Source organism: Acartia tonsa, chromosome 14, assembly GCF_053477335.1.
Source record: "Acartia tonsa isolate MP-2025a chromosome 14, ASM5347733v1, whole genome shotgun sequence".
Lineage (NCBI taxonomy): Eukaryota > Metazoa > Arthropoda > Copepoda > Calanoida > Acartiidae > Acartia > Acartia tonsa.
The window spans coordinates 25,135,315-25,155,745 of NC_137273.1; the positions used below are offsets into that span (position 1 = coordinate 25,135,315).

Here is a 20,431-nt window from a genome sequence, read left to right on the forward strand (position 1 = left end):
TTAAACCATTTTAGTGGTGAGCCAGATCGGGGTGAGCCAACTTTCCACCAATGAGAGCACAGCATTTTATGAAATGCCGCGCTGTGATTGGCTAAAATTTGGCTCATCACTAAAATGATTTAAAGATCCAGCTCTGAAGTATAAATCATATCTTATTATGTCAAATATCTAATCTTTAAATTTACTAGTGAAAATACCCAAGAAAGTTAAACAGAAAAAAAAGAATCTATATAAAACATGCAGGAAAAGTGAAATGTAATATGGTTGGGACATTAGAATTCATGGCACCAGAGGTAAACATTTTTCATTTCAGTCTATTAGCTTCCAGCTCAGGAATACTAAGATAGGACAATGAAAAAAGAATAAAAACACTTAGATAAGAATTATTTGCAGATTGTTACTATGATCTCTATTTTTGTGATATAATTCTTCACCCCCGCCCAAGAACTAATTTTGAGCTAACCAATGACAGAACCAGTTTAGAAGATTCATTTACATTCCTCCGTAGACTGTTGCATATTAGACCCTAATATTATTAAAACTTAGATCTTAATGAAAAAAATAAATACAGTTATCTTTTCTATAAATAAAAGTGTAATATAGTACCTATGAACAATAAATTTCGGATCTACTGCAGTTCACGGTAAAATATTGCTGGTAACGAATATTGGCCAAAATCTATGAATGTACAGATCATACCCGCACACCATTTTAAGCGATATAAGAAGGCCTACAAATAATCTGGAATAGCCAAGATCCAATGATGCACAGGGAAAGCTTCACTGAAGAAAAAACGCATAAATTAGGCCTTTTTTGTACATTTCTCTGCACTGCGAGATAATTATACATTATTGATTTATGGCTATTCCAGATTATTTGTAGGACTTCTTATGCTGCTTAAAACAGTGTGCGGGCATGATCTGAACGTTCAGCCGTTTGGCAGCTAGCAGCCTTTAAAATTCATAGATTTTTGGCAATATTCGTTACCAGCAATATTTTACCGTGAACTGCAGTAGATCCTAAATTTCTAGCACCATAATAGTAATCATTCATTCATTTTCCATAACAGTGTGCATTAACTTCCTTACATTATCAAAGAATCTTAAACAATAATATTACAACAGCACAAACTGTCCCCCGATACTCTGCTTTTCTTACATTATTAAAGACTACCTGTTATAAAGCTATTTGCTATTGTGTCTTTTTGTGAATATTAAACTCTATGATCAATTTTGTAATACAAAGTACTGGTTTTTAAAATCTTTTTTGTAGATATTTTTTGGAACTAATTGTCCTGCTTTAGAATGATTGTACTTACCCCATTTACAACAATAAATAAATGGTCTAATAAAAGTCTTAAAATAGGAGAAAGATTACCAATGTTTCATGATGTTACTCCCTAGACAATTTCATCAATAAAACAAAGACATGTTTTATGAAGAAAGAAATGGTAGAAGAGAGATGATTGGAATTAGATAAATTATCAAGGAAATACACATGGGCACTTTTGTTGCTCTCTCTCACTATGACAATCTTGTGTGCCTGTAGAGAAAAAAATCCTGAGCTGGATCTTTAAATCGTTTAGTGGTGCGCTGAATTGGGGCGATCCAGTTTGGCGCACCTAGATATTATTAGATTTCAATCTTTAAATCAAAAGATTCAGCTCTGATATTTTTGAAAATAGCATTACAACATAACAGTTCATTATATAATTTCCATCTACAATCTTGTGAACTTTCAATACTGTGCTACTTATGGACCTTATTGTCATTGTAAAGAATAATTTTCCTTTCCCTGAAGAATAGTTTGGTTTATAATCTTGAATAAACTAGTTGGAATAGGGACAATGTCCTTTGTACAAGATTCTGTGAAAAGGATAATTCCATGGAATAGATGGTAATAATTTGGTTACTTACCTCATTTTTATATTAGGCAACTTCAATATTATGGTTTTAAGCTATTTTCCCTGGTAAGGGAAAAACATATCCCGTCATCCTCAACCCACTTCAGAAAATATATTTTTAATTATCTGACAATTACATTTCAATCATGACATAAGAGACCATTAACTAACCTATAAAAAAAAAAATTTATTTTTGAAGCTTATTTCAGTTCATCTTAGGATAGGTACAGTGTTTACATTGATCTTGACTTAGGTTATGAAGTGTACCTTTGCAAGTCCAGCCAGTGATATTTGGAGCTTTGGTGTCCTTCTTTATATGCTTCTCAGGTAGAAATATAAAAAATAAATGATTTAATGGAAAATTAGTGGCTATTCACATTGTGTATGAAGGCAAGTGACATTTAAAGCAAATAAGCTTCTTGGTTATTTAGCTGGCAAGAAAACATTTATTGCTTCACCTTATTTGCTAAACAAGATATTGATACTGATATTTTAAGCTTGTCATCTTAAATTGTAGAGTGGCTACTTTAACAACCTTAGGAACAAATAGTGCATTTTAAAAAGTCAAGTAAAACTATTTTTTTAAATCAGAGGAAAGAAAAAGTGTGATAACTAGAAATTAGCAAATAAAAGAATTTTAGAAAAGAAGGTGTATTAACTTTTTTGCTTTTTATTTAAGATAGCTAGCCGGTGCTTTTAGTAAGTAGTAGATGAAAATTTTTTCATAGAATTCAGATATGTAATCGGTTTTTTTGTAGACCTCTTATTTTTTAAGTAATTTAAGTTTTTTAAAAAAATGATTAAGTCGGTTTTAAGGTACTAAAACGCAACAAAATAAAAAAAAGAAAATGGCCAGTATGAACAAAAATAGTAAGATCTTTAATTTGACACCTTACTTTTAAAATTCTGTTGAGTAATTATTGAAAAAATCTATTTTTTTAACCTCGGTTTAATAAAAACTTTAAACCTAAATATTTTCTCAAACAGACATAAAAAATATGGGTTCATATATACCTTTAGAATCAGAAAAATATTACGAATCTATTCTAAGCAAAATTGAAAAAGTTTTATAAAACTATAATAAAAATAATAAGTTTATTTTAAGAATCATAATTTTCAGCTTTAAAGGGTTGACTTGAACAAAACCTGAACAAAACCTAAACAAATGTACATACACTGTAACAGATATTTTTTTAAACACAAGAAACAATAATGCATTTTTAACTGCATTGTTTTGAAGTTTATAAACAGACTGAAGCATATTTGTTCATAATTTTTCATTCTTTACACGTTATGTAAGTATCACTATTTTTATTGTAGTATCTATTGTATATATTGTTTGAACATTATCCTTTTTTTTTGTCAATTTTATTGGTTAAAGGGAGTGTGAACGTAAAAATTTCTCATCTGATTATCAAATCTTAACATTTACTAAGCACATTTCACTACACTGATCAACCAAAAATGTCCTATTCACAAAAATATCCAGAAATAATGCCTTGATTTTATGGTATTTTGAGAGGGAAAAAGGAAAAAACAGGGAAAATCTGAACGTTTTTGTTTCTTATAATGTTTGTAGGGATATTTAACTTGTCATATATAGTTGAAACAATTTACTTACTGTTAAGGATTTATTTTATGCTATAAAATTGCCAATTCGTTTTTTTATAACGTAGTAATTAGGTAATAAAGACATATTTTAAATTCGTATTATTGACAAAAAAATACCTTACTGTCTACAAAGGGTTGAATCTCATAGGTTATATAAAATAATAATATCCTTTTTTATTGTGTTGAACAATAAATAACCCACTTTGGAGAATTAGTTTACACTTTTATCAGACTGTTTATATAGAAATATTGCATATTTATTATTTACAAATTTGTAATTAAAGGTGGGCGAGAGATGGGCCATTTAAAGTTAATTGGATGCTAATAAAAAACCTGTTTCTGGCTTTGTTATTGTATTTGGTTTTCAATAAAAAAATATTGCTTATTTTATCAATTTCTAAGTAACTATACATTGGATTAAAGCAAGGATTATGTTAAAAGTCAGCTTAACTGTTAGGAAAAATCTAGAACTATGTGAAAAAGTTTAATTTTAGCTATAATGGGAGAAAAAAGCAATTTAATGCACATTTTATATAATACGGAAAATTTCTTCCTTTCCCCGTACCTTATAAAAATCGTCGGAAAAAGCCGTTTTTTAAGCAAACAAAAGCGCGTTTTGCTCTATCTGTGAGATATTATGAATGAGATAATGTTAATATTTGATATTAAGATGAGAAAAATTTACGTTCACAGTCCTTTAAGTTTTGAGGTGAAGCTTCTTGATTCGTCAATTTTAGAGATTTTTGATTGGCTAGTTTAATAGTTACAATTAAGTGTTGCCTGTAAAAATATAATATTTTTGGCCATTTTTATTTTTTTAAGTTTTTGCTTTTTTTCAATTTTGCTTAGAATGGATTCATAATATTTTTCTGATTCTACAGGTATATATGAACCCTTGTTTTTATGTCTGTTTGAGAAAATATTAAGGTTTAAAGTTTTTATTAAACCGAGGTTAAAAAATATATTTTTTCAATAATTACTCAACAGAATTTTAAAAGTAAGGTGTCAAATTAAAGATCTTACTATTTTTGTTCATACTGGCCATTTTCTTCTTTTATTTTGTTGCGTTTTAGTACCTTAAAACCGACTTAATTATTTTTTTTAAAAACTTAAATTACTTAAAAAATAAGAGGTCTACAAAAAAAACGATTGCATATCTGAACTCTATGAAAAATTTTACATCTACTACTTACTAAAAGCACCGGCTAGCTATCTTAAATAAAAAGCAAAAAAGTTAATACACCTTCTTTATAAATTTAACCAAGAAAACCAAAGTTGTTCTTACAGGCAATTTTTTTACAAAGTGCAAAACTGATCTTTTCAAATTTTCAGTGGAGGAGTTTCACCTTTCTGGGCTGGCAATGATTACAGTACACAGGTATGTTGATAGCTATAACATAGGGGTGAAATTTCTATATTATAGGTTTAACTAGCAGATATGCCCCTAAAATCTAGGAGAATGTACTCAAAGCGCTAGACAGTGATCAAAAAAAAATATATTAAAACAATTTAAAGATTTAAATCTCAGAATGAATAAGCCTAAAACAATCACTGTAACTATGGAAAGCTGGCCTTTAAAAAAGCTTAATACATTATAGAATGGATAATGAAGATAAAATATCATTTCCTTATCTACATTACAGAATGTAAAGTGCTGAATTGAACAAATATAATAAGGTCAGATCAATGAGAGCTATTAACTTTTATCATGCAAGCAAAAAAAATAATTATAAACAAAAATGCGCAAAAGAGCAAAGCAAAAAAACCCACAAAATCAGAGATAAAAATATAATAAAACAAGGGGGAGTTAAAATGGGTCTAGAAGCGAATATGAAGGAATATGAGGAAAATGCAAACAAAAGTGATTATGTCTAATATTAGCAAAGTTTAAAAGGAAATAGAAGGTGTTAAGTCTTTTTAAGTAAGAAAATAGAGGAATGAAATTGCTTTATACAAAAGAGAAGAAAAGTCAAGGACTAAATTTATTCAAAATTTGAGGCTTTCCCTTCAATTACCTTGCAATCACGGAACCCCCCCCCCCCCGTCATTTTTGAAATATATTGATAATATGGGTTTGTTGTTTTTTGTAAGCTTAAAAATCCTAACCCTCAGGGGCCTATAACTAAGAACAGTAACCACGAAGGTCTACAGTAAATTATATAACCTAACCAAAAGTAAAATATCAATACAAGACAAAATACCCCTTCCCCCCCCCTTCCCTATTATACAGTTCATTTAAGAGAGGGGGCTGTTCTGTGCCCGACTTGGAATTCTTAAGGAAACTATCAAAAATTCTACATGATAAAACAAAGATAAAGGTATTAACCAATGAAATGGTAAAAAAAGGATACAAAAAAATGAATATAAAATGGAATGAAGTAGAAATAAATCAATTGTGTAAGAACTGCACCTAAAAGTTTTCTTCTTTTTAGAGAAAAGTAATGAAGGGACTGTATTCATTGGATATCCAGCAATTTCAAGACATTTCAGAGGTAACAATTTTTCTCCAAACAGTTTCATTCAACTTATAGATAATCCAGGGAAGGAAGGGACATTGACACTGTTATTAAACCAGTCTTCAAAGTTTATAATGACGTTTTAGTTGTGAGCTAAACAACTTTGGAGACTTCTATTGAATTTTGATAAGTTTATTCATTACTTTGAGTGTCTAAGCATTTCATCTACTAATAGTAATCTACAGAAGTGGCAATGTATACTGATTTATCTGGCCATTGTCTCATCCCTGTTCATCCATTTCATTTAACAAACAGAAAAAATCTGTAAATGCAAGTTCAGGTTTCATTTAGATTTTTAGAAGATAAAAAGTTAGGGATTTAGAAACTTTTTAGAAGATAAAAAGTTAGGGATTTAGAAACTTTTTAGAATTAACAAAATAGAAAAAATGTTTGTAGCCAATTTTCTTATCCTTCTTTTTACTAAAACCTTCAATTGGCAAATCAATAACAAGTTTGTTTTGTAAAAAAAAAAAAATTGAGGGCTATGTAGTAAATTAGAGAACGTCCAGTACAGTTTGGACATTCCCAAAAGAATAGGGTTAGAATCGAAAAGAGTTAGATTATAGAAAAGGTTAAGTTATGAAAACAGTGTATAATTTTTTCAGTCTTTTCATCAAGATCTAATTGAAAAATCAAGGAAATACAATCCAAAGTTTAGTCTAACAAAAACATTATCATATCAAATCATCATTCTATTTATATTGAAAATTAATGTTCTTCTTTTCCATCAATTAGTAGCATATTATATAAAGATAAAACATGTGACACAAACATGAACTACATTAACATGTCAATATTAATTAGGTCAACTCCCCTCATAGATTCATGGAAAAGAAAAAATAATAGGTATTGGCAGTAGCAGGATGTTCAAATAGCTCTGTTACAATATATTTAAAAACTGAACTTGTGGAACTACTATTATAAAGGAATCTTTGTTATGCTCTTGGTCAGGTCTTGGTCTATTTTATTGGGTTGGCAGTTACAGGAAAATGAAGCAAAAAGAGAAACTCTACTCACCCCCCCCCCCCCCCTCTTAAAAAAAGATATTGAAGCTTGGTTGTTTTGTGTTCAGTTTCACCAAGGGTCAAAGCAAACATCAAACCATAAAATAAAAATAAAAGCAATTTGTATTTTTTAACCAGGTTACTATCCACTAAACTTTGATGAACTGTAGGTAAATGTGTGTACTATAAAGAAATTAATGTTTTATTAAGAGGAGAGTCAATTTTTTATGTTTTTAAGTAGCAAAATAACCATAAAAGGTACCCAATACCCAAGTTAAGACAATCCGTATTATATGTTTTGTGGCTTTACCACTATCCTTTGAGGAGTCTGATAGAAAATGGCTTCTATAATATGTACAAGGGTTTATGTACTTTATAGAACTTCTTAGCAGTGACAGATGACCTTTTTACCCCCTAGGAAAATAGCTTAAAACCATAACTTAAATAGGCAGATTTCAATCAGTCCAGGTTTTATACTTTAACCATATACACATTATCAATATATTTTATATGGTAGATTTCCTTCTCCAGCTATGAGCATCTACACGACACAACGATTCAATAAATAGTTTTGAACCCTCCCAATTCAATTAGGCATATTTTCTGAACAACACTACTCACAAAAACAGCCATTGTCAAAAAATTTTTCTTAATCATAAAATTCCTTATTTTACATGGTAATACAGATTACAAGTGTGCAGTGTCCCTTTACTGTAGATGTATAAATGCTTTTGTATTCCAGAGGGAATAAGAATGTAAGTAGGTGGATTCTCTACCTTCTAGTCCTAATTATAAATCTAATATTTGTAGTATCATAATGACTGTTCATCTATGTATGTGTTTATAAAAAACATAACATAATTTGTATTTGTAATACCACATCTCCTAACGTATTAACTGAACTAAAGTTAAATAATGAAATTTCCTCTACAACCATAAGTGGTTTAAAAAACATTTAAAAATAAAACAAGTTATAAATATGTTGCTATAGGAAAGTATTATAAAAACTATTTGAAAGTTTTCAATGGATAATCTACTTTACAAATGTGTCTAGCATACCAATAAGCATCCAGTAAATAAAGTAAATAACTAACTTAGTTCTAAGATAAGCCATGTGAAATCTCAAGAAAAATGCAATTTACCTGTATTCTATTATAAATATAAAAATGATATTTCAATTTCAAGACCAATTAACACTTTCTCATCTGATGTGTGATATTGCAAGGTTTTATAATAGTTATTTATCACATCTATAAGGTAAATACTTCTTTCTACTTTCTGCAGATAATAAATAAAAAATTGGTATTATTTTATGATTTTTATTTTAATAAACATTGGACAATTGTCAGTAATACGATGCTATACATGATTTTTTGGAATAACGGAGAAATAGTTATAATGCAGTGGAAATTTATTGGTTTAGATAAAGCCATGCAGTGCAGATATAAACTTCTTTTAATGTACATCTAATGTATTTATTTTCAGGATGCAAAGAATTTGCTGACCTCTCTACTTCGAGTACCATCAGAGAAAAGATTATCAGCTTCTAAGGTTAATTGGCCAAAACGTTTTGTTATTCCCTACGGCTGTAGGCCAGGGCTAACAAAACTGGTATTAATTTTAAGTTTTTGTGGAAAATTGTCTGTTACATGGTCTATACATGATTTTCAATGTTGCTTAGAACTGGTTCTAATCCAATTAATATAATTTGGTATGAAAGCCATACTGGAAAATATATTTTTTTAGATTTCTCAATCACTTTGTTTCTTAGTAAGTTAGTAGACAATTTTAGTTAAACTTAAAAGAGGGTATATTGCGTTACAATTATTAAACAGACCTGTTTAAAAATCTTTTAATTTAAATCAAATGCTATTAAAAAATATCTGTAATGCTCTAAACAATGCATCATATAATGCAAATTTAAAACCTTTAACACCAAGAAAAATAGTTTACTGATGTATGAAAATCTCATACTTAATTGAAGATTTCAGATAATTACATATAAAAAAACATATTAACAATTATAACAGATGTTAAATACTGAAGCATAACAAAACGTGCTAAGCATTTTATTAAAACTATTGTTTAGGAAAAACACTTTTGGGTTATAAAACTTCATGCAGTTGGAGTTAAAATTTGACCTTGCTATCACTTGTCTTAGTTCATTAATTTCAGGCTCTTAAACACCCCTGGTTGAGGTTAGACAATGGTCTGGCTGCTGAGTTGAAGGAAGCTAAAGTAAACACAGAAATGATGAAAAGATACACAGCAAGGTAAGATATAGCCTGTGACTTTAATCTATCAATTTCCCTTAAAACATTCAGTAGTAATGAAGGGGGATTATTATATAAGCCTTGGGTTAGGTTAAGTTGATCACAGGGTAAATACCCGCAGGGTTGGTATATGTGGTTCTATACATTATTATAAATACAAGACAATCTTTTTATTTTATTTTTCACCCTTATTACATGTCATTGCAGCTGTATTACTGAAAAATGTAATATTTTGAAGAAAACAGAAAACTTAAAAAGAATTATAATGTAGGTTAAATCCTTTTACATCTCACCAAGTTTTGGTTAAATTTAGACGTAGTAAAACTTCATAAAACGTGTTAAAGAATTTCCTTCTCTTAAACAAGGAAAATTTTATTATTGCATTTTTGTCACATTATTCTTTCTTATTAAAAAGTAATGAACAGAAAATTAGACCTTTGTATTTTCTGCTATTTCATCATCATCAGGCGCATCTCTCTTTTTGACTGTTAAGTCCAGAGAATACGGACACCTTGTTCCTCCATGAATTCCTTTTTTTTGGCAAGTGCTTCAGCTTCTCCCCATGTTAATTCCAAATTAAAGAGGTCCTTTTCAGTGCTCCGCCTCCAGGTCATTTTTGGTTGTCCTCGTTTACGTTTACCAGTGGTGGGGTTCCATTTTAAGCACTTTTTTGGAAACCTATTTTGTTCCATTCTGAGCACATGTCCTAGCCACCTTAGTCTTTTATATTTCACTTCTGCTTCAATACTATTGCACTTGGTCTTAGCATGCAGCTCAATGTTTGATATTTTGTTTGGCCAGAATATTTTGCAAATTCTTCTTAGGCAGCTATTGTGAAATGCATTAAGTTGATTTGTTTCAGTTTTCACAGTTCTCCAGCATTCAGCTCCATAAAGAAGAACTGATTTCACATTACTGTTGTAAAGTCTGATTTTTGTTTTCAGAGCAAGTTTCTTTGAATTCCAAACGTTGTGTAGACTGTTGAAAGCAACCCTAGCCTTATCAATCCTGGTCTTAATATCAGCTTTTGAGCCATTTTCGCTGCTGATAACACTCCCCAGATAGGTGAATTTGTTGCTTTGTTTCAATTGTTCACCATTTATTGTTATATTTTGATCAGGGTTTGTAGGTATATTCATAATTTCGGTCTTCTTGACATTAACAAAGAGCCCGACTTGTCCTGCATATTTGACTAGTCTATCTGTTTTAGCTTGTAGATGTTTGATTGTTTCTGAAATCAGTGCCAGGTCATCAGCAAAGTCCGGATCCTCTAGGTGTCCTAGTATGCCCAGCTGGAGACCACGTTTTTTGTCCTCTGTGGTTTTCTTCATCACCCAGTCAATGACCAATATAAATAGAATAGGTGATAAAATGCATCCCTGTCTAACTCCAGTGCTTATTCTAAAGAAATCAGATGTCTTATTGTTTCCAACTGAAACACAGGCTTGGAAGTTGTCATAGAATTTAGTTATCATAATTATCATCTTTTCAGGTATACCATAACTTCTTAGTATTTTCCAGAGTGTTTGTCTGTGTATGGAGTCAAAGGCCTTAGAGAAATCAACAAAATTTACATGGAGTGGCTTGTTAAATTCAACACATTGTTCAATAACCGTCCTAAGGGTGAAAATTTGGTCAACACAGCCCCTTCCAGCACGGAATCCAGCTTGTTCTTCTCTTAGTTTATTGTCGATTTTCTCATCAATTCTGTTTAAAATAATTTTACATAGGACCTTGCTTGGGATAGAAAGCAGCATAATTCCTCTCCAATTATCACAATTGTTCAAATCTCCCTTCTTAGGAAGTTTTATGATTATACCTTTAGACCAGTCCGTTGGTATCTTTTCTTGCCTCCAAATTTTATCAAAGAGATCAGTTAGAGTCCTAGCAGAAAGATCTATGTCTGCCTTAAGCATTTCGGCAGTTATTAAGTCAGGTCCAGGTGCTTTGTCATTCTTTAGACTATGTATAGCAGCTTTAACTTCTTGAATAGTTGGTGGTCGTGTGTCTATGTCTATTTCATGTCCTGGTTCTGGTTTAGCAGTAATTTCTGGTTCAGGTCTGTTCAACACTTCTTCAAAATGCGATTTCCACCTTTCAGCAACTTCTTTTTCTGTAGTGAGTAATTTACCATCTTTAGCCTTGATAGTCTCACCAATCTTTTTGTTACATTTTCCACTTAGTTGCCTGGTTATGTTGTATACTGTTTTCATGTTACCGAAGTCAGCTGCTCTTTGGGCCTTTTCAGCCAGATTGTCAATGTAATCTCTCTTGTCTTTCCTTGTGCACTTTTTGACCTCTTTATCTTTAGCAGTATATTCAGCTCTTAAATTGCTCATGTCAGCCAAATGTTGAGCACTATGAATTTTATTTTTAAGCTTCTTTCTCTCTTCTATTTTGTTCCATGTTTCATCAGAGATCCAGTCCTTTTTCTCTGGTTTCTTGTGTCCTAGGATTTCCTTAGCAGTAGATTGAAAGTTTTCTTTAATTGAAGTCCATGTGATCTCAGTCTCGTCATTTAGGTCCTCTAAGACCTGAAATCTATTTCTGAGTTTTAAGACAAATTCATTCTTTATCACAGGGTCCTTTAATCTTGAAGAATCATATTGTCTACCAATCTCACTCTTTTTATCATGGCCAGTACGCTTCAGCTTTAATTTAATCTTACTGACAACTAGTTCATGGTCACTAAATATGTCGGCTCCTCTGTAACTCCTACAGTCTTGCATTGACTTGACCCATTTTCTATTGATCATAATGTGGTCAATCATGTTTCTTGTTTGTCCATCAGGCGTTGTCCAGGTATATTTGTGAATGTTTTTGTGTTGGAATAGTGTACCTCCTACAACCATATCATTATTTAAACAGAATTCAAGTAAAAGTTCTCCATTTTCATTTCTTGTACCTATACCAAAGTGTCCCATTGCGTTCTCCACTCCAGTCCTGTAAGTTCCTACTTTAGCATTCATATCTCCAAGAACTAGGCACATGTCATGTTTGGGTACTGAGTTTCTGATTGATTGCAGTTGATCATAAAACTCTTGTTTTACTTCTCCATCTTTGTCATTTGTTGGGGCATAGCATTGGATAATAGTCAACTTGCAATGCCTTGATTGGAATCTAGCCTTAATTATTCTGTCTGATATAGGTTTCCAGTCTATTAGTGAATTGACATGTCGTTTTTGAATAATTATAGCAACACCATACATATGTTGACTTTCATGACCAGAATAAAGTATTAGGTGGCCATCTTTGGTTTTAGTTTGTCCTTGTCCTGTCCATCTACATTCCGCAATTCCAAGTATTCCAATATTGTAACTTGTCATTTCTTTAACTACTTGGGCTGTTTTATTTGACTCATACATTATTCTAACATTCCAGGTTCCTATCTTACAGCTTTGCTTAGAACTTATTGGTCCTGTCATCAAGTTGATAGCTTCCTTTCGGATTTGACCATCATCTTTCATATTCTCAGTAAACTGAGCATCAGTTCCAACAGTTCTTGTTTCATGTACACCTCTGGCTGTGTGAAAGCCATAAGTGTTTGAGGTTCTGTGGGTGTTTTCGTTAACTGTGGGGATTTTTACAGGTAGGATAGTTAGTCCTACGCAAACCTTCCATATCCCTGGAAGGAAGGGTGACTGGTAAGGAGAGAGACGTCAATATCCCCCAGTACTTCAAGAAGTACCTCCTGCACTAAGCAAATTATAGACAAGTAATGAAAAGAAACTTCTGCTATTTAAACACCTTTAAATCTATTGTTTGTTATGTTTTATACATTATAGACGTTCTTATTACAAATAAAAATTGCTCCTATGAATTTAACAGACTGCATAGTTACTGTAGTCTTCACTCTTTTTTGTGACTGGCATATTTTAATTGTTTTGATTAAATAACCAACAAGCAGTCATTCTTATAAATCTGTAAATGACAAACAGATTTACAGTTCTGGAAAGAAGCTGCGCTGCTATTGAATGTTTGGAATAACCGGAGAACAAATATTATTGTTGTGATTCATCAATATATTTCTCATGCTATCAATAAGGTGTCCCCACAGTTATGCCAGCTTTATTAATTTTATCTTTATTAACTTTATGATCAAGTGCAGTTTAGGATAAATTTTCCTTTAATCTTTTATCTTAAAAAATCTATTAGCCATTACTCAATAATGCACAGCACACATAAATGCGCAAAAAAAGACTTTTACGAATTTTTCCAGTCTAGCTTTCTCTATGCTTTATTAGATCTTGTCTTTCCCAGATTAGGCATGAGCCTTCTTATGTAATATGCAGCTTATAACAGCGGAGACTGAAGGCCTTTAAAGTTTTGTAGATTTTTTGGAGATATTTATTACCAGGATATTTTACTATGAACTGCACCATACCCATTTTTAAATCACAAAACTTTTCATATACAGTAAAAATAAGCTTGTATTAAACTAATATTTTTAGGGGTGTGGGTTTTATTTTACTTTTTGCACAAAAGATGGAATACCTTTTCGATCAGTATATCAGTCATATTCTAAAACTAGACTTCAGTCTAGACAAACACGGGTAGGGAACACATAATCGGAAAAACAGTAAAAATATTGAGAAAAAAAACAAGATAACCACACACAACTATAATAATATCTGCAGTGATTAAAGTAAATCTTTATGTATGTAAGGGGAAAAAGGAAATTTTATAGCATTTTTTTAATAAAACATTTTCTGTAATGTAAAATTCTTAATATTCAGAATTCTTGTACATTTCATGTGATAAACAAGCTTATAGTAAAACCATTGGTATAGTAATAAGCAAATAACTAAATTTTAATGTATTTGTACAATGTAGTTTATCATAAGCAATTCTATATGAGAAAGTTATCTGTCTATTTTGGTTCTATTTGGTTCAGGGCAGGTTTTCAGCTATTTTCGAGTGGAAAGTTTATTTTAATTTTTATTTTAACCCTTATCCTATGAAGTTAAGATACAACCACTCCAAAGTCAACGATAAAGTTACCTGTAATTTAGAATTTGTATAGCAAAAGCCAAAAAAATACACATAAAAATTAAGGTACAAAAATTCTGACTTTGGTTCTATAGCATTATTACTTATGCCTTAATCCTTGAATAATAGTCTATAGAAGTAATTATAACAAAAAACTACAATATCCTGAACATTTTATATTATTGGCCGAATATTGTAATATAAGAAAAAGTCTGATATTTTTAATGAATATTCAGAAATTCATGATATTCGTTTTGAAGTTTTAGATATCAGAGCTGTTCTAATTTAGGGTATTTCTGTATGTCTGTCACATCCTTTGTCAAAGTGAATAAGGATGATATACATGTACTTAATGTATCATGACACTACATCATAAAAATAAGACTTTGTTCAAGTCATATTTGATGGTCCTGCTCTCTATTATAATCCAGGAATAAGGTATAACCAACAAGCAAAATAAATCTAAAATAATATTTGGGGGGCAAATGGAGAAGTCGTCAATTTTACGATGTGTTGCCCCCAACGACAGCTGAAAAACACGTAAAGGTTTCGCGATTTTTTCCCGAATTAATTTTGTTATTGGTATAAGCTGATTATAATCTGACTCACTACTCAAACAAACACACCCAAGGTAACAATAACATTATTGTAACATTTTTTCTTTGTGAGTGACTACCATTAAAACATTATACTACAAGATTATCTCTGTTTTTATCGTTTACAGATCCTTTAATGAAGTATCCTTATATAAAAAAAAGTAACCAGATGTCTATTAGTCTGTGTGTAATGAAGTAATTTTCTAACATCTAAACCGATATAGTTCTCCCTTACAATGTAGCTTCTCATAGGTCCTGGAAAGTTTTAGAACTATTTTGAGGGACATACTCACCTCCCCAGAGGCCTCCAGGGGCGTTACAACTATTTTTCTTATAAAACAGCTAGACACACTTTGTTTTTCAAATAATTAAGTATCAATATTTCTATCCTAAAATTAGATTTATTTAAAAATAAACTTTTTAGAAAAAAGTAAATTTTCCAACAAATTTCTGAGAAAATTAACTGACAAAAAGCAGAGACAGACGGAAATGCTTTTGGTAGACATAACTTAGTATTGGATAAAACAAGAGTATAAAACTTAATAACATGAATTGAAATGAGACTTGAATTAATGAACTGTAGGTCTGAGCACAATTGTATTTATAAGAGTTCAGAGTTGTGTATGTATATTTCTGGCTGCCATATGTTGACTAAATAATGTCTTAGCTTCAAATTACTGTCTTAGTATCTGTATGGCATTTGCTGCAGTTTGTCCAAAATAAGCTTTTTTTAAATACAGAAAGCGACTGGTATTTATTCAATGATAGCCGTTTTCTTCAGTTTAAGAAGTGATAATAATTTCTTTGACTTAAATCTAGTTATTAATAAGGAATTTGTTCAAAGAAAAAAAATCAATGAACACAACGTTAGTTATCTTTTCCTGTCCAATAATTCTAAAACCATTTTTTTCTGGAAAATTAAAATTCATGCATTTACTTTATTATCTTATAAATGGGCACCCATGCTACTTTTCATTAAATGGTTGTCTTTTGGGGGAAAAAATAGACTAAAACCAACCCTACAAGTGCAACCAGATGGTCTACCCTTGTAGGAAAAGTTTTTCTTTAGCCAAACTATCCCAAAACTGCATACAAAAGAAGTTATGATAATTCTTATAATTTAGGCGTCACTGGCTCCTGCTTAGATATACGATCAAACTTCTGGTTGGTTGGTCCAGATCTGATAGATCAGTAAGTATTTTATTATAAAGTTTCTCTTGTGAACTTTGTCTGTTTTACTTTGCATTATCCTGGTAAAGCAAGGATTTAAATTTTTGGCCAAAGTTCTGACAAAAATTCTGTATTCTTGTAAATGCTTAGGTATTTCTTGAAATTTAGGTGAGCCGACCAACTGTTTTATTGCCAAAATCTTTTGTTTTTAAGTCATGAACTGTGCAAAATAATGAGTTAGGCATAAGGGGAGGGAAGGGGGGGGGGTGCGTAATGACATCTGAACTTACTTGGTACATAAGCATAGTCATATAGGTACTACATCTAAACAAAAAAAATATTTTAGGTTAGGTTAGGTACGAAAAACTCTGTGGAAATGGAGTTTTAAGGCCTTTTTTGGTCTATTTTGATGTAAAACTTCCCTTTAATTGTTTTTTCTTATGTTTTTTCCCTTTAATACGCTGTGTCTATTCTCTAGGACATTATTTAAGATGATTTGGCAAGTCGGGAACCGACCCCAGCGGGTTAGGTGGGTTGCTTGCAGGGGTTAAGTGCATTTTTTCATATTTTGTGTTGTCATATATCAAATTATAGGTTTTTTTAAGATTCGGTCCCTAACTTGCTAAATCATCTTAAATAGTGTCCTTATGAATAGATATAAGTGTATTCAAGGAAAAAACTTGAGAAAAAACAATAAAAGCAAGTTTCTACATCAAAATAGACCATAATAGACCAAAAAAGGCCCAAAAATCCCATTTCCACAGGGTTTTCTTACCTAACCTACAAATTTTGATTTTTTTTATTTAGATGTAGTACCTATAGGACTAGGCTTATGTACCAAGTTTCAAGAATCTAGATCAATATTTAGACCATTTTACTTACTGTTCAAGTTCAGATGTCAATATGCACCCCCCCCCCCCCCCCCTTATTGGTAAAGTACTATTGAAGCCAAGTACTTGATGGACCAATTATAAATTTTATAACTGTAGTTTGATGCAATGTGATTTAGAGTTAGAGCTATGTCTAATAATCAAGTGTATAATACCAACACATCCCTTAATCCCAGGCTCCTCAGAGGAGAATGTCACTCATTACAGTGACTTAATCTGGGACACCTGCCATACTCAAAATCGGCGATGGTGAGGTAAAAACAAGGAGCTTTCTTGAGACAGCGTGTTAATTCATACTTGAAAATGGAACTTAAGCTGGCCCTTACGGCTATACAAAAGTGTCTCAACATACGCCAGGAATCTTAGGTCCAAAATCTAAGAAACTATGGTTAATCAAACAAAACAAGAGTTAGACCAAAAACTTACACATTTCTTAAAAACAAGCAATCCATTACCCTTTTGTCCATCATTCAATAACCTTCTTCAATTTTAAATTAAACTAAACATGTTGTACTTTACAAAAATATGAAGATCTTATAATAATCACATATCTCAATGATCTTTGTGTGATATAAAATACATTCCAAATATTCTAATTTATATTCTGTGCACTTTAATAATTTTGTCTCGAAATTGTTTGGATTATCAAAGATTTAAGGCCAGGTAGTTAATTCTGAACTTGGTCCAGTAAAATGGTAGCCAGTTGATGGGTTTGGTCATTTTCATCATGTCATACTAAAGAGGTAAAATGTTGGTGCTTTATCAAAAGCTTGACACTAATTTAAAGAGTAATGGAAAGGTTTTTGCCTAAATATAGACTTGCAACTTAGGCATTGCTTCTTCTATGGAAAATTATGCTTGTTATCAGTAGTATGACTTTGGGAATGCCTTAGCTGTTTAAATGTGCATGACTAGTATAAAATACAGTCAGAAACTTGTAGGTTGAATAATATTTTTTGTGGTCTTTTTGTTTTTATTTTTAAAAACAACTTGCAAAGAGTAATATGAAGGAATAGGAAGAAATATGAGATAAAAAAAGCCTATTTGGTCGCCAATATTATCAAGTTTTTGTGTAATAGAGCCCAGCAAAGGATAACATCAATGACTGAAAATAATTTTAATTTTTTTTTTAGGTATTTAGGGGTTAAACAATGGATAATAAGATATAAAAACATAAATTCCCCTTTTTGATTCAATTATTGGTGAAAATGTTTGGTCATTCATAATTTGTACCAACCAATTAAGATTTAGGTACTCAACATTTTAGGCCAATGAAAGATAGAAATTTTTAATTTTGAAAGCCAGTAAAACATTCTAAAGTTCCCTCTCTGCTTGTAATGCAAGGATAATAAGTGACTGTTCTCTTAAACTTTTCTATGTTTTAATATAAGAATCAAAGGATACCTATGAGAAATTTACATTTGATAATAATAATTTAATTCAATGATTTTCAAAAATCATAAAGTACAATCGTATATTTGAGAAAAGGGGCCTAATGTTAGGGTTCATTAAACTAGGAACAAATAGTTATAAAACAGTAATAAATCTAAACTTAATAAAGGAATATCTTGTTTCTGATCCAATTTTATATTTTTCATTATATAGAGTAACAAGACACCCTTGTGTAAAATCACAAATCGTCATGTCTGTTCTTCATATGTACTGATTGTTCTTTTTTTATATTAACAATGTAAGTTTTTATTGATAAGAAGTCTTTAGAAAAAATAAATACTGCACTAATTATTGACAAAATCTTTCATGTTAAGAATAACAATGAGAGCCCAATGGACAAGATCATCAGTCATCATATGAAGAAAGCAAAGCTTAAAACAGCATTCAGGTAAAAATACAAGAAAGATATGGTGATGACATTTCATAATTAAATTACTATTTACAGAGAGGCTAAAGAAGTCTTAGTTGTAAATCTGATAGCAGTGGGAAAAAATATTTAGACATGAAAAAGGAATTCTATCAGGAATATAGAGATGAGACAATGGATCTCAAATTTTTTTTTCTGGCTGATTGAATACTAAAACCTACGCAACTTTTCTTAATTTGCCTAATATTGAAGATTTTGTAGATCAGCGCGAATAATGCCGCTAAAACAATTATTCCCAAAGCAGACAAAAAAAATCTAGTTTGAATAACATTATACCAGTTATTAGAGTAAAACACCAGAGGGAGAAATTGTTAAATAACTTTATTTCTCGTATTCATTCGAATCCGGTGGATTAAAAATTCTAGTACAAGCTGTTTAACAGCTAGAATCGATTAAAAAAGGCTGGTAGAAGATATACAATGCCAAGAATATCAATTTTAGACCGAATAATGTAAAACTATCATTCAAATAGTTGATTCCTCCGTAATTAATGATGGATTTGCCCTGAAAATAGCCAAAAACCGGCTTAACGGCTGAGCCGCCAGCAGTTATTTTTTCCAACTTTTTATTCGATTTATGAAAAATAGACCTACCAAGGATTACTCATGCAAAATTTCTGATCGAAATTCGAATTCTAAGTGCTATTTATACATTGATTACAAGATGGTTGTTAAGTCTACTAACTATTTGAAACACAACTATTTAAATTATTGTGTATAGTCCCTTTCGTGGCAACGCACCTTAAGGGGCGATTCTTCGTATTTTTCACAGTAGCTTTTCTCCTATTTCTAGCCCCGCGGGGCCAATTGCCTAACCCTGTGGGGCAATCACCTAACACAACATACCCTAAATAAAAGCCATTTTAAAAATACGACAAATCGCCCCTTAAGGGACTATTCCCAAATTATTTTTAAACAAATAGGCTAATACTTTTTGTGGCATTTATAAAGTCCGAGCAGAACATAATGGTCATAGTTCTATAAAAAGGTTTAATTTCTTCAAACATTATTTTACAGGCAACTGCAATAGATCCTTTGTTTAGGAAGAAGAAAACTACTCGTTCAAAATCAATTTATTGAGAAGAATCAGAGTACAAGACAGATCAAAAGTCCATCAAATATACAAGATAGAAAACTGATGTTATATTTTCCAGTATGGTTTCGAAACCTATTAATATCCACAGGGTTGGTACCAATTCTCAGCCATACTGAAATATCATGTTTAGCATCGTATTTCAGATAATTTTTCACAAAACTGAAGACATGGGGATTTGGTAATGTTCGAGAACAAAAATTGGAATAATATGGTTAAAATTTTGACTGGATATTTTAGGAGGGAAAGTAAAATTGTTTCAAATAGACGGACATCTAAAATTGTATTTTCACTAATAAATACAAATCAACTAAAAATCGATGGAATTTCATTCTTAAAATTCCAATCTACATTCATTAAAAGTTATTGCTAAAATTGCATTTTTAAAAAAGATACCTCTCAAAAATAAATTATCAGCACATTCCTTACATTTCTGCATTCAAATTATTAAAAATAATGTGATTTAAGAATTCTAGTAAAGGGTTACTAACTCTTTTACAGGGTGTTT

The 20,431-nt window shown here is 31.0% G+C and overlaps 1 protein-coding gene across 1 annotated transcript; it reads left to right on the top strand.

Annotated features, from left to right (window-relative positions):
• Positions 1-246: 246 nt before the first annotated feature.
• Positions 247-20,431, top strand: LOC145306008 (myosin light chain kinase family member 4-like). Its single transcript, XM_080147941.1, has 9 exons — positions 247-293; positions 2,157-2,230; positions 4,847-4,892; positions 5,947-6,006; positions 8,520-8,585; positions 9,210-9,307; positions 16,017-16,083; positions 18,719-18,792; positions 19,874-20,431. Exons 1-9 carry the CDS (start codon positions 261-263, stop codon positions 19,908-19,910), a joined length of 555 nt encoding a protein of 184 aa, XP_080004067.1. The 5' UTR covers positions 247-260; the 3' UTR covers positions 19,911-20,431.